Raw genomic sequence first — 13,514 nt, forward strand, 5'->3', positions numbered from 1 at the left:
TGTCTTCTTTAAAGAGGGCGGAGCACAGCGGAGGACTGACCCGGGGTGGAGGCGTGACAGCTGGGGCTGCAGAGAGAGAAGGACCAGCCGTACAAATACTCAGGCTGTATGAACATGGCTTTTAAAGTAGTTTTTTTGTCGAATCCGTTTGCATTATATGGATTTATCAAGAGAAATGAAAAGTATTCAATCAAATTTGATTTAATTTCGTCCAGTGACCAACTGCGGTACTTCAAATAGTTCTGAATAAACTTCCAATGGAGCCCCATGTGGTAGTTAGAGCCTTTACCATGTCCTCCTTCAGACTAAATATATACTTAAAATGAGTGAAAAATGTCATCTTGTTTTTTTAATCTATATTCTATCTTTATTATTAAATTATTTTATTAATGTTAAAAGCAGGAGATTTTTCTTTCCAACCTTTTTTTTGTATAGGACTGCAGCGAATGACTATTTTCATTCTGGATTAATCTGCCAATCATTTTCTTCATTCATTTTTGGTTTGAACCCAGGGCTTAAACTGACACCTCCACAATTATGGTTTTGTTCAACTGACAGCCCAAACTTCTTAGTTGTTCATAATAAACTAAAATAATAAAAATTAAAATTGGCAAATCCGAACATTTATGAAGCTGGAATTCTTTGAATAACAAATTACTTAAATGATTATCAAAATGGTTGCCAGTTAATTTTCTTTGACTTTGACTCAACTTATCATATTTTCTCAATTGTCATCATTTCTGCAGAGAAAATGACTTAAAAGGCCAGTAAACCCAACCTCAGTCCTATCATGCTATTATGGGGAGCTAATGTCATTATGGTAGGGAAAAAATGCTATTTCTCTCTGTGCCTTTGGAGGGCGCTATCAGCTTCTCCAATGGGCCCTGGAAAACCTTAGCCAGACTACATGACATGTGTCATCTGGCGGAGGCCAGGGAGCTCGCTAAACTACATTTCCTCAATCTAGAACGCCCGCCTCCGATGTCATGTCTCGTTCAAAATCGTCAGGTTTGAAATGTAGACTGCAGACCTGAAGATTTTTTTAGACAATCCACCGGTATATTCTCATCGTATTTCGGATTTTGTACCGCTCTGAGCCGTTGCCTTCAGCGATCAATGTCGGAAAACGGTAGGATTTCATTCCAGTGTCTCTCGCTGCGCCGTTCCTTTTAGAGGGAGGGGCGCAATGCATGCTGGGTGTTGTAGGACTGTAGAATGGGTGAAACCACGAGCTGTTTTACGACTTTCTCCACAGCTATGGCGCCAATTTCAAATATTATTGCTTCTATCGATTACAGAGAACACCAGCTTTGACTGACAGCGGCTTTTTACAGGGGAGAACTGCTCCTTTAATACCCGTCATACATTTCTTTTACTGCACATGTATTCCAAACATAAATCCCAAAGTCAAACAGGACTTTAATAAAGGTTCATCAATATAACATTAATATAAATACATGACTCTGAACAGAAAATACCAAATAAAAATACAAAACATACAAAAAACATTAAAAGCATGTTTCTCTTTCAGTTGCTGCCCTGAAGCATCCACAGCGTTAAAGCAGCTGAGTGTTTCCTGTGTTTTCTAAGGGAGAAAAGCCTTTGTCCAGTTTCTGCCAGCATCCCATTTTCCAGTGTAAACTGGGGTCTGTAGTGGTGTCCCCCCCCCTCACAATGAAGAGGAGGAAAAGGGCACATTAGGAGGAAGGCAGCGTGACTGTCACTGACTCATGTTCCTCCAGTATTTAACTCTTTCTCTGTCTGTTGGCGTCTGGTTATCCCAGGACCCATCGATCAGACTGGGAGTTCAGCTGCACAGACTCGCTGCTGTCTCCATCCTCATGCTGAAAGATATAAAAGGACATATCAGAGATGTTTGTCAAATGTATTACTACAACAAAAACGTACATGTTTAACACTTTATTCAAAAAAGAAAAAATGTGGCTTTATAAAATATCTGAATACATGTGAAACAGTGTCACGTAAAGGGCTACCGTAGAAGCGGAATCTGAGTATACCTTGTTAGCGATGGCCCGCAGTTTCCCCAGCAGCGAGGGTTTCTTGGTGTAGACCACGTCGTCGTCAGGCTCCTCCCCCTCAGCCAGAGCACAGCTGTCTGCAGCCGGCAGCTCGCACTCCTTGTTAGCAGACATAACCAGACGAGAGTACTTGTACTCCAGCCTGAACACAGCAGGGACACAGTCGTCACGAGACAAGACCAAATGTCAAAGTGCTTGAGGGCAAATAGTGATAAAATGTTCCTTTTTAACCAGAAATGCTATAAGCTAATATTTTAGGACAGCGGTTAAAATGATTCTATGAAAGGTTTGTTGTTCTAAAATGGTATTTAGATAAGGATGAACCTGAGGGGGTCACAGGATGAAAGTAACAGTAGAGTAAAAATACCATAGAGTACTTCTTTAGCCTTTGCCGTCACAGATAAAAAGCTGCTGACGTCTCTACCTTTAATAACACTTTAAGGTGATCCTAATGAGTATGTTGTCCCTGACTGAGAGCGTTTGATAGGCAGGTGCCTCTGACCTCTTGTTTTTCTTCCAGAAATAGCAGGTGAGCGCGACGAGCAGCACGGCCATGAAGGCGCCTCCACCAACCCCGACCTTCAGCCACAGAGCGATGGCCTCGCACGGAGAGGAGCGTCTGGCAGGCAGAGAAACACCTTTGGTGCACAGCTTGGGCTCGTTCCACATGTACAGAGTTTCCTGGAGGAAGAGAGGTTATTAACAATTATTATTAATTGATTATATCTTTGAATGGTTTAAACATCTTGCCCTTTAATAACATATAATGAGCGTTTAGATTGGATAACGTCTCAAGTATTTTTATAAATTTTAGGATTATGTAACAGAATGAATGCAGGAGTCATTAAAGAGAGTGTAATTTAATCTGTGTTTGTATATGTGTAAGGTGTGTGTTACCTGAACTCCTCCCTTGCATGCGCCCTCTATCTGATGGTAGTCGCCCTTGGAGCAGCGAGGACAGGCGCTCGCACTCTCCCACAGGAAGTGAAACGTGCACCCGTCACATGTTCCTGCAGGACAGGAGCTGCGAAAAACACACACAGATGATCTCTTATGTTCTGGTGTGGAAAACAGTGCTTTTATATCTCATACTAGACATTTTAAAGTCACATATAACATTGTACTTTCATGGCATATGGTACCAGAAAACTACAATCGTTTGACTACATATTAGTAACAAAATAAAAACAATATTACCTGGGCACAGAGACCTCTCCTCGCTCAGACTTCTCGGGGTTACAGCGAACAGTGATGACTGAACTGCGACCCTGATCACATGAAGCTGTTGGCTGCGTCGACCTGAAAGAAATAAAAGACACAGTCAGGACGTAAACTCACAAAAACACACACACACACACACACACACACACACACACACACACTGTGTCTCTCAGCCTGTACCTGTAGAAGAAGTTGATGTCTGGAACATCCTTTGAGTTTTCAGGGAAGAGATCTGGTTTAGCGTTCACGCCGTTCAAGACGGTGTCCACTGTTGCTCCTGGAAACAAACAGACTAACATTAGCAGCTGATGGTAAGAGAGCCACATGCTGCTGTTGAACAAGAGACATACCGATGAAAGTTTCCGCGATGCTGATGGACTGGGAGGAAATGGCCATCCTGAAGCCCCGCCCATCTGCAGGGATGATGGTTGACTGACAGATGAAGCTGTCGACAGAGTTAACAAACTGAGCCGTGTCGCTCTGGTCGTCCTTGTTGGACACGTCGGTGACGTTATCCGTGCAGACAGCAGCTCTCCTCCCCTGGAGCAACGCATGCAAATTATCAGTCAGTTGCTATGGTTACACTCCATGTTTTTCTGCAGGTTTTGTTATCATTTTATCAGACTGGGGTGGCAGGCATGTGAAAAATTGGATTTCTTTTTCTCATTGGGAATTCATCTTCTGTATTTTAGCTGGATTAATAAAAGAAGTCTGGTGGAAACATCAATTATCTAAACACAAGAGGCTTTAAGGTGTTAAATACCACCTCTTATTTACTGAATATTTTAGGCTCTTGTGTTGTTTTCATACAAGAATAAGTCTCAGTTCTTCTTTGAACATCGTCTACACAACCAAAAATAGATCATCCAGTCATCCAAAAGTAGGTCAAAGATTAAAAATCAGGATAAATTAAGATGTTTTCATAAAGAAGACGAAGATCTCTAAAACTGCACTGAAATAGTGACGACATGAGATGATACCAAAGTATGTGTGACTGACCTCATGGCCACACAGGCTGATGTTGAACAGGTGAAGGTACTTTGTGCCTTTGGAGGTGAAACTCGGCCCGATGGTCAGCGAGGCAACGTCGCTCAGGGGGCTGAGGTCAAAGGTCAGCGTACGGTTGTTCTCTCTGTAGGAGAAGGAGCAGTCGCTGTAGCAGCGAGAGTGTTCCTGAAAGAAGAAATATCTATACATTATTTCTTAAAGTAGGGCATAAAAAAGTGTTGATTTGGCATCATATTCGCACTAGTATGGAATATATCAGGGTGCACGATATTGGATTTTTAGCAGATTTCCGATGCCGATATTTTCCAACTCTTTTGCTGATTGCCGTCAATCACGTCTCCCCTGTAGTGGAATCGATATCATGCCTACTCTTACTCTAGCGGCCAAAAACTGCCATCCTGCAGACATCTTGCACCCGTCTTCAGGCTTAACGGAAGAGGCGTGGTGCAGGCAGTGCGCGCGCACACTTGTGGCGAGTTAATGTAGCATTACATCAAGCTTTTTTAGGAAATCATCGAGCATTTAGACAAAATTAAAGTGTTATTAAATCAGCGGAAAATGTCGGCAGAAAAATGACGATGCTGATATGTCATTTTCAATCCATAATCTACAGATAACGTGCCGGCAATATCGTGCATCCCTAGAATATATATATGTATATAAATATATACCCAGTCCTGACCGTGGTGGTGTCTTTACCTTGTTGCTGATACTTCCAGGCCCACAGGAGACACAAGCCTCCTTGCCGTAGGTGTCGCGCCCTGCCAGGTGTGTGTTTGGCGGACACTCCTGGCAGCGGTTGGGGTCTCTGTCGATGTAAAAGCCAGCAGGACAGGGGACGCAGGAGGAGCCGGCCTGCTGGGAGTTCTCGGGTATCAGAGCGCAGGCCCGACATGACGACGCCACCCCGTCCAGGACGTTTGTCACAGTGATGGAGTACAGCTTCACCATGTCGCTCACAAAATGACGCATCTATAAACAAACAGGAAGATGATCATGTTTGCACGTTCTCCAACAAGAAGTAATGCTTGTAATGATTTGTTGCTTTGTGCGTTCACTTACATCCAGAGCATGGTTCGTCCTCTGAAAGGCCCATGTGTATGTGACCGAAGCGTTCCTGGTCATGCTGTGCGTGTACGACTGTTTCCCCTTACTGCCTTCCCAGGACTCCACCACTGTGGTGCTCTTCCTGTTCACATCCTGCAGGTGGCGTCACAGTAAAACACATGGGAATATATTGATTCACTTGGACCACAGCAGGAGACAAATGTTACTATTCTGGCTTGCTTTAAAAATGTGTCACCTAATTACTACCCTATGCTCTTAACACACAATCACACACTCTCGAGCACACACACCGTCATGAAGTAGAGCTCACAGTCGGCGGAGCAGATGGTCTCGAACACAAAGGTTATCTGGCCAAACTCATCGCCGGTCATCCCTGCGAGTGAGGCTGGGACCCTGTGAAAAAGGGCAGACAATAAGATGATACACTTTAATCATGAACGTTTCGCTGCGTCCACGTAGAAATGCAGGATTGTTAGCAGGAAATGTCCTCCTATAAAACCTCTGCCTTCCGCATACTCACTTGAAGCCGGGCACGTGCAGGCTGAGGATGAGATAGTCGTTATCTGAACTGCCCGCTCCACTGCGGATGTGGTCTCCTGCGACCTCCCACCCTGATGAACAGACATGATGGACAAACATTAGAGCTCAGTGATTGTGGATTACAGATTGCTGCATGTACAATCTTAAAGGAGCAGTTGACTGTCACAAAGCTGGTGTTCTCTGTAATCGATAGAAGCAATAATATTTGAATTTGGCGCCATAGCTGTGGAGAAAGTTGTACAAACAGCTTGTGGTTTCGCCCATTCTACATTCCTACAACACCCAGCATGCATTGCGCCCCTCCCTCTGAAAGGAACAGCCCAGTGAGAGACACTGGAGTGAAAGGCACAGAGCCAAATTGCATTTTTTTCCTACTGTAATGACGTTAGCTCCCCAGAATAGCTTGATAGGACTGAGGCTGAAAATCGGCGAACTGGCCCTTTAATTTATTGCATTGCATTGTTGAAATTGGAGTCAATTTATTGATGAGAATGGTGTGATATTTAAAGCTCCAGAAAAGCTTCCTTATCTTGGAACATTTAGTTTTATTTCCTTTATGTCTCGCTAAGACAGGTTTTATCGCTCTCACCGTTCATGTCGTCACATTTGGAGTTGCCCACGTTGAAACAGGAAGTCTTCATGTTGGACGGCAGCACGTTCCACCATTTATACTTGTAACCCAACACTGGCTCTGTACCTGCAGGGCACTGAACGCAGACTGGGACAAAACACACAAAAGGTTCATTTAAGATTACATAATGTTTACCTCCTCGATACTAAAATATGTTTGCACAAGAAGCATGTTTTCAGGAGTGGATTATCCAGCCGGGCTGCCTCTTTTAGACTCATTTCATAAAGAATAACAGACAAAGCGGATCAGCGTGAGATCAAATGAAGAGGTTTATAACTTCTATGAACTAAATTGATATTGCGAGGGAGTGCAACAGGAAGTCCTGACTGTGTCAACATGAAGCAGTGGGTGTTCAGCTGTCTTTTCTTAGATAACTACAGATTAAAAAGGTAAATTTATTCAATACAGCACCAATGCTTTGGTAACAACTCATGCCAGGTGTGGACGAGTGAGAGCAGGTTTACTGTAGTAGCCGTCTGAGTGGGTCCCGGGCGGGCAGGGCAAACAGGTGAAGTCGTTGCTGTTGTAGTAGCCGGGGTTGCAGGGAGGGCAGGGCTCTCTCTGTCCCGTCGCAGGCAGCTGAACGGCCCCGGTGACGTTCTCCACGCAGATCTTCGGCTCGACCCAACGATACAACACCTGCATCTGGAACCGAGATGGGGACCGTCTGTGATTTAGTCTAATAAATGAGCTTTACAAAAGAGACGTAAACAAAGGACGGGTGTATTTGTTTTTCGTTCTTTTCACAAAGAGCTTTTCAGCAAATGTGAATCAAAACAGGCTAAGGTCGTGGACGAGCGCCAAGGAAGTTGACTTTGGATCAGATGACATGCAAAGTGCTCACAAAGCATTTCATTGTTTCCCTTCTCATCGCATTGTGTGACTTCTCCTGTTACTAATACAATGCCTAAGAGAGCTGACAGCACGTCTACCCTGTTAATAATCACGCAAGAACCAACGCATCTCTAATTTACACCTTCTGAAAAAGATGTGTGTGTGCAAGTCAAAGAAGGTTACGACGTGTGTGTGAATCATTGACTGCATACATTATACAGTCTGTGGTGTGAAATGTGAAGCGTGTGGATGCTGCTGACCTTCCCGTCGCTGTCGCAGGCCGTGTGGATCTGGAAGTAGTCCTTCTCTGAGCACGGCGGCCTCGCCTTACACTCTGCCCACCCCTCCTCTGAGAGAGGAAGCAGAGACATGGAGATGTGACGATCCAGCATGCAGGGGGGCAGAGAAAAAACATGCATAACCAGAATGTGGCGAGACTCCGAATCAGAAAGGGGTTCACTGCCGAGCTGGTTTTCACACACATGGAACAAAAAGCAAATACTGCAAAGGTCAAGAATCATAAATATTAAATAGACAATAGTGCACCTGAGTGCGATTATGAAGTCTGAAGGTGCATGCTCTCGTTCCTAGTGTACATACGTGAGTAGTGGTGTTCAGGGCAGGGTATACAGGAGGATGCGTCCTTTATGGAGAAGGTGTTGCTGGGGCAGGGCTGACAGGACGAGGAGCCGGGGGTCGAGCTGAACCAGCCGGGACGGCACGGGAAACACTCTGACGTGTACGCTACACCTGTGTGTTCATTAAAAAGCAGCACAATATGCACACACAAAGTCTTTTTTCAACTTTTGAGCTGGATTTTTAGAAATTGCATGTTGTTCATTATTGTGTGTTTGAGTTGAGCTCTACCCTCTATCTGGATGTTCTTGAGCAGCACAGGTTTGACCATCTTCCCTCCCACCAGGATGCCGGTGGTTCTCCAGTACAGGATGTTCGTCCCGGACTTCAGACTTACCTTAAAATAAAAACGGAGTGGTGAAGCACTCTCAAACCATAAAACTCTCCCGACTCACACAAGCAGAAACATACTGTACACTCACTGTGTGTGTGTCCCATTCTCCATTGTTGGTGACTTTAATCCACTTCTGGTCGTCAGTCTGGGCCATTTCCTGACATTGCTCGTTCTGGACCTGAACACATGTAGACATGAGAGCAATTAGCTACAAAATAACGGTTTCAGACAATTTAGTAAAGTAAGCTAAGACAAGCACAAACTCTGTGATAATAATTTTACCAGAAACTAGTTAGTTTAATTTGTCCAAAAATTTAAGTGTAAAAACAACAATTAGATATATAACGTAGCAGATTTTGTTACCTTGGGACCAAGACAGACAAGCTATCCTCTTGTTTCTTTATGCTAGGCTAAGCTAGCCAGCTGTAGCTTCACATTAAGCCTACTGACATGTGTATCAGTGTATTTCCCAAAATGTATAACTATGTTTTTCATCAATTATCTCTCTTAAGATGGAAAACTGTCTGAAATCGCATTAAGAAAAAACATAGCAACCTGAAAGTCTCCATAAACTGGATAACTTGGCCTGAGCAGTTTGTTTGATGCTTTGATAGAAAGATCCCTGATGATTTCTGTTGCATATAATCACAATATATGTGATATGAAGCAATTACAGCTGCTTACATAGAACTCAAAGAAGATGTTGTTGTCTGGATACTGGTAGGTGAAGGAGACTGATCCCTGTTTTTCCAGGTGGACGGCGTAAACCAAAGACACTGTACACTCATCGCGGTTTGACTCCAGATACACTCCCTGTGGCGTCCATGAAGAGCTGCAAGGACAAAACACAACCATCAAAATAAAAAAGTATACAACCAGTTTAATTTAAGTTTAATTCACTTGAATTCAACTCCATCTGTCTGACCTGTGTGAACTGCAGTGTTTGTGTCACCTGTTACAGGCCTGAATGTCCTCTCCGTTCGGCCCCGGGTCCAAGAAGCTGGCCATGCTGGTGAATCCTGCAGGGATGGCGTCCCATTGGTCAAAACGGAGCCCGCTGCCCAGGGAGTAGGATCCGGCCGCACACGGCGTGCACTTCTGCGTGGTCATCTCTAAAAACATCCCAGCCGGACAGGAGAAAGCTGTGGCACGGAGAGGAAAAAAGACGGTTATATTTACATGTAAACACACACACACATTTGAGCACACACTCTGGCAGTGCTTACAGCAGTCTGTTCCTCTGGTCGGGGGTGGAAGGTCTGAGCAGGAGCCTGGATTGAGTGGGATGGCGACTCTCCATCGTGACCCTGTGCTGTCACACTCTGTGTACTGGTAGAAGTAGTCCGTCTGCAGAACACACAATAAGATACATACAGGGATCAATACCCAGTACAATATTCTTGTTTGTAGCCACGCTAGCAGCATGGCTAGTCTACATTCAGGTGTACTTTGTGCTACTTAGCAAATGTTACCATGCTAACGTGCTAATCTTAGATGTTGAACACGGTAAGTTCTGAACCTGCTAAACATAAGCACGTTAGATTTGTCATTGTTAGAATGTTAGCATGACGATGTTAGCATTTAGCTTCGAGCATCACACAGAGCAGCTAGCATGGCTGTAGACCCTTTAGTCTTTTTGTTCTACCGCACTAATTATGTTTATATCATTATCACCATTACAAATACAAACACATAGCAACCGCATATCTACTCTACCTGGAAAACCATGCTTTTTTTAGTCATGTACAGCACTAAACACACATGACGGCTGATTTCATATGACAAACGAAAGCCGCTCATACAAAAAGGGAACATCCCCGCTGACCCCGATCACCACGGCAACCAACTGCTGGAACACTAATGGTCCATTAAGAGCAACGACAGCGGGTCATCTGTACGATCGCTTCTTTCCAAGGACTGCCGGTCGTGACATTGTGCTCATCACTGAACTGAGTGAGTTCATCGTGTAGGGGAACATTTTGTCCAAATTAACATGAATTAATTGCTTTTATGCTCCACAGGAACAAGGTTAAGATGGCGTCATCCAGAGTTAAAGATGACATAAAGAGTTTGTTAACTCTCTCATTTAAAGTGTTTTTTTTCTAGACCTAGTAGGAGTTATTATATACTGAAGACTTTCTTCTAGATTTTCTCCCTTTGAATAAGTTTGCCTGGTTTGTTTGATTTTCTCATTATCTCTATAGTTCTTCTAGTACACTGCTTTGAATATTGCTTGTTAAATTAGGTATTTTCTTGCTCTAAAATTGTTTCCTTTTCCCTCTATTTTGCCTTTGAATATGTAAAACAGTTTCTACTTCATGCAACTGTTATGAAGGGTTTGCTTTACAACTTCCTTAAAGTCCAAAGCCCGGCTCTGGCACATCTCCATCTCCTCCCCCGAACCTGCTGTTCAGCTGGGCAGACAAATAGTCAGAGCGCGCAGGCAGCTGGCTGCAGCACAGCACTGACATCTAAGTAGCAGCTAATTAAACGGGAACAATCACAGAAGTGACCTATGTTGTTTGTACAGGGGAACAATCAGAGATAGAGAGATGGCTTGCAGTTGTATGAGTGTGTGCAGTACAGATAAGCGTGTGCTCTTTCAAATGTATAATCACCTCGCTGCAGCAACAAAAAAAGGACGTTCATGCTGCCCTCCCCCAGCACACTCACGATTTGCGAATAGGTCATGTGACATGCCAACCACTTCATTAAAATGTAAACATGGCAACCTGCGCTGTGATTCACCTGCTGATTCTTCCTGTGTAAATGGACAAATAAGAGGGTTGGTATCTGTGCTAATGTTTTGACAGTTGGGGTAAAAGGTGACTGAAAAAAGGACATGGGCTAACATGCCTCACTAAAGAAGAGAGACAGGGAACAGGGGATGAAATTCAGCACCATGACAAGACATCCTCTGAGTAAAGAGATTAGATGACTGGACGAAAATAGGCTTATTTTTTGGCCAAGAGTAAGATGAGTAGATCTCTTCCTCACTAATAACTATCCAATCAGTGTGAAGCTAAAGCAAAAAGCAGCTTAGTTCAGCAACTCTGTCACATTGATTTCTCTGTGAAAACCATAGTGAGGAAAAAACATTATTTTGAACAGATGTCACTTTCCTTCTAGGATGTGAAAAAATTCTGAAGGGGGCTAAGACACTATTTTAATCCAGCCTTTTCACATGCTGTGCCCTGATTTTCAGCATTAGCACGTCGAACATGGCCTCATAATGTTCAATCCATTTCAGAAGGAAATATGCACCTTCACTGCGTTATATTCATCTGACAACTTAAGTTGGCAGTTCAAATTATTTTAATTATACTACTTCTGTACTTTAATGAAGTACAAATTTTAATGCAGGGTTCTTTTCGAAGATCATTACAACACTCTGGCATTGCCACTTTTACGTTAGTAGAAGTAAATACAGGGCTAGCCGTTCGTTAGCTAAAGTTAGCATAAAATCTGGAAGCAGCTAGTCTGACTTGTCCTGATATAAAAAAAAATCTACTACCAACCACCAACAAATATAAAGCTCATAAATTTACACCTAACATTTGTTTGTTTAATAATAACAACACTGAACGGTAAAAACTATGATGTGGGGGCTTAGCTTTATGCTCGTCCAATTCAGAGTACAGTTGGCGGTTACCAGGCAACCAATGGCTGACTATGGCAGGCTGAAGTAAGGTCTATTTCTTGTATTTGTTTATTAATAAAGAAATACACCAGGTGAAAAATGTTGTTATAAAAATGTAGTTAATTTTTAAGAGCTGAAACTTCCATCACTTCTACATTGTATTAAAGGAGATAGGATTTGTTACAGAGTCAGAGACGTCTTGCTCCGGAAGTCGTTTAAAACCATGCAAACTGGTTTAAAAATAAAAACATTAAACAGTCCGTAAACAATGATTGATATAGTTTAGGCTGCACATTGAGATAACACCGATTCCTGACAGCACTGCCCGGTTCTCTCTTGTCCACAGCGGGTGATCCTGGCCCAGTTGGCCGGCAGGTGGCTGCCCAGAGGAGGGATGGAGGCCAGCAGACAGCGTCATCTCTTTATGGAGCGTGTTTATGGTCAACATGAACCGTATTTTAAGCCGAACAGGGCCGTCAAGAGGACCGTGTGTTCTCGTATGAGATCATTATTTAAGCTTGAGAGGAACTTGCAGTAGCAGTATTTTTTATTGTGAATTAGAAGAAGCAGTTTTAAGATCTGGTTGTTTATTTCTGCACGCATTGCCATTTTAATGCCTTGATCGCCGTGCTAAAATAGCTGATAAACAATGGTAATTTCAAGATTAGAAGAATGACCATTGAGACCCCTATATTTGCCACTTAAATCGCAAAATCTATCACAAATTTAGGCTTACAAGAGTAAGGGGGTATTAGCAGATAATGTTAATAGTAAAAAGCGCTCACCTCATCGCACGGCCGCAGCGCTCTGTCGGTGGACACTGATGATGCGAGAGCGATGATGAAGAGTAAAAGGCAGCGGGGGAACCAGGAGGCCCACACCTGCTCCCGCATCCTCAGCTCGGATCACAAACAGCCGGCTGTCCGCTGCCTGGAGTCACAAACATGAAACAGGCCGAGCGGTGAGTTTTTATGCGCTGCTGTCCCTGTCATTGATGACTCCTGCCTGCCTGTCTCTCAGTTACCCCCCGCTGTCAAAATACACGGTGTACAAATGACTTTTCCGGTCATGGCTTTCAAATTAAAAGTCCACTCATGCCGAGATTAAAATGAGAATTAAAAAAAATGAAATTAAAAAGCTAATATTCTTTGTTATTGTCCTTATTTCCCAATATTTTCTTTATTGATTTTTTTTTTTTTTTTTAATATTCTACGATTCTTTTATTTTCGGTTTACATTAAACAGATTAATCAGTTGACCAAGAATTTAGACTGTATGAATCAAGTCATTTGAACAACCCACCCTGGACTCCTGGAAGACCTATTTTCTGAAAATAAAAGTGAAAAATAAATTACACTAGAGAAAATTCTTCGGATATATCAATGATAAAAAATTCTTGCATTTGTAAGAGACAGTGCTATAAAATTCAACACCAATGTTAAATATGCTAATGAAAGGAAACGGTTCTTTTGGCTTGTTAATATCAGAATTAGCTTAAAGCTAATTTTCTTCTGCATCTGGACGATTTCTTTTAATGTATAAGCAAATAAATTATACATACAAT

At 43.0% G+C, this 13,514-nt stretch overlaps 1 protein-coding gene across 1 annotated transcript; it reads right to left on the reverse strand.

Annotated features, from left to right (window-relative positions):
• Positions 1 to 1,381: 1,381 nt before the first annotated feature.
• On the reverse strand, positions 1,382 to 12,942 carry LOC138599310 (endosome/lysosome-associated apoptosis and autophagy regulator family member 2-like). The gene is made up of 22 exons (XM_069670910.1): positions 12,737 to 12,942; positions 9,538 to 9,658; positions 9,264 to 9,453; positions 8,996 to 9,143; positions 8,400 to 8,489; positions 8,209 to 8,314; positions 7,942 to 8,091; positions 7,602 to 7,690; positions 6,972 to 7,152; positions 6,466 to 6,594; positions 5,857 to 5,947; positions 5,627 to 5,729; positions 5,331 to 5,468; positions 4,968 to 5,240; positions 4,260 to 4,433; positions 3,611 to 3,800; positions 3,441 to 3,537; positions 3,237 to 3,338; positions 2,937 to 3,063; positions 2,542 to 2,720; positions 2,019 to 2,181; positions 1,382 to 1,844 (listed from the first exon to the last, which is right to left on the reverse strand). Exons 1-22 carry the CDS (start codon positions 12,842 to 12,844, stop codon positions 1,776 to 1,778), a joined length of 3,018 nt encoding a protein of 1,005 aa, XP_069527011.1. The 5' UTR covers positions 12,845 to 12,942; the 3' UTR covers positions 1,382 to 1,775.
• Between the last annotated feature and the right edge of the window lie 572 nt (positions 12,943 to 13,514).

This window comes from Semicossyphus pulcher, unplaced genomic scaffold, assembly GCF_022749685.1.
Source record: "Semicossyphus pulcher isolate SPU_LCO1_2020_fin unplaced genomic scaffold, fSemPul1.0.p SCAF_20, whole genome shotgun sequence".
NCBI classification, from domain to species: domain Eukaryota; kingdom Metazoa; phylum Chordata; class Actinopteri; order Labriformes; family Labridae; genus Semicossyphus; species Semicossyphus pulcher.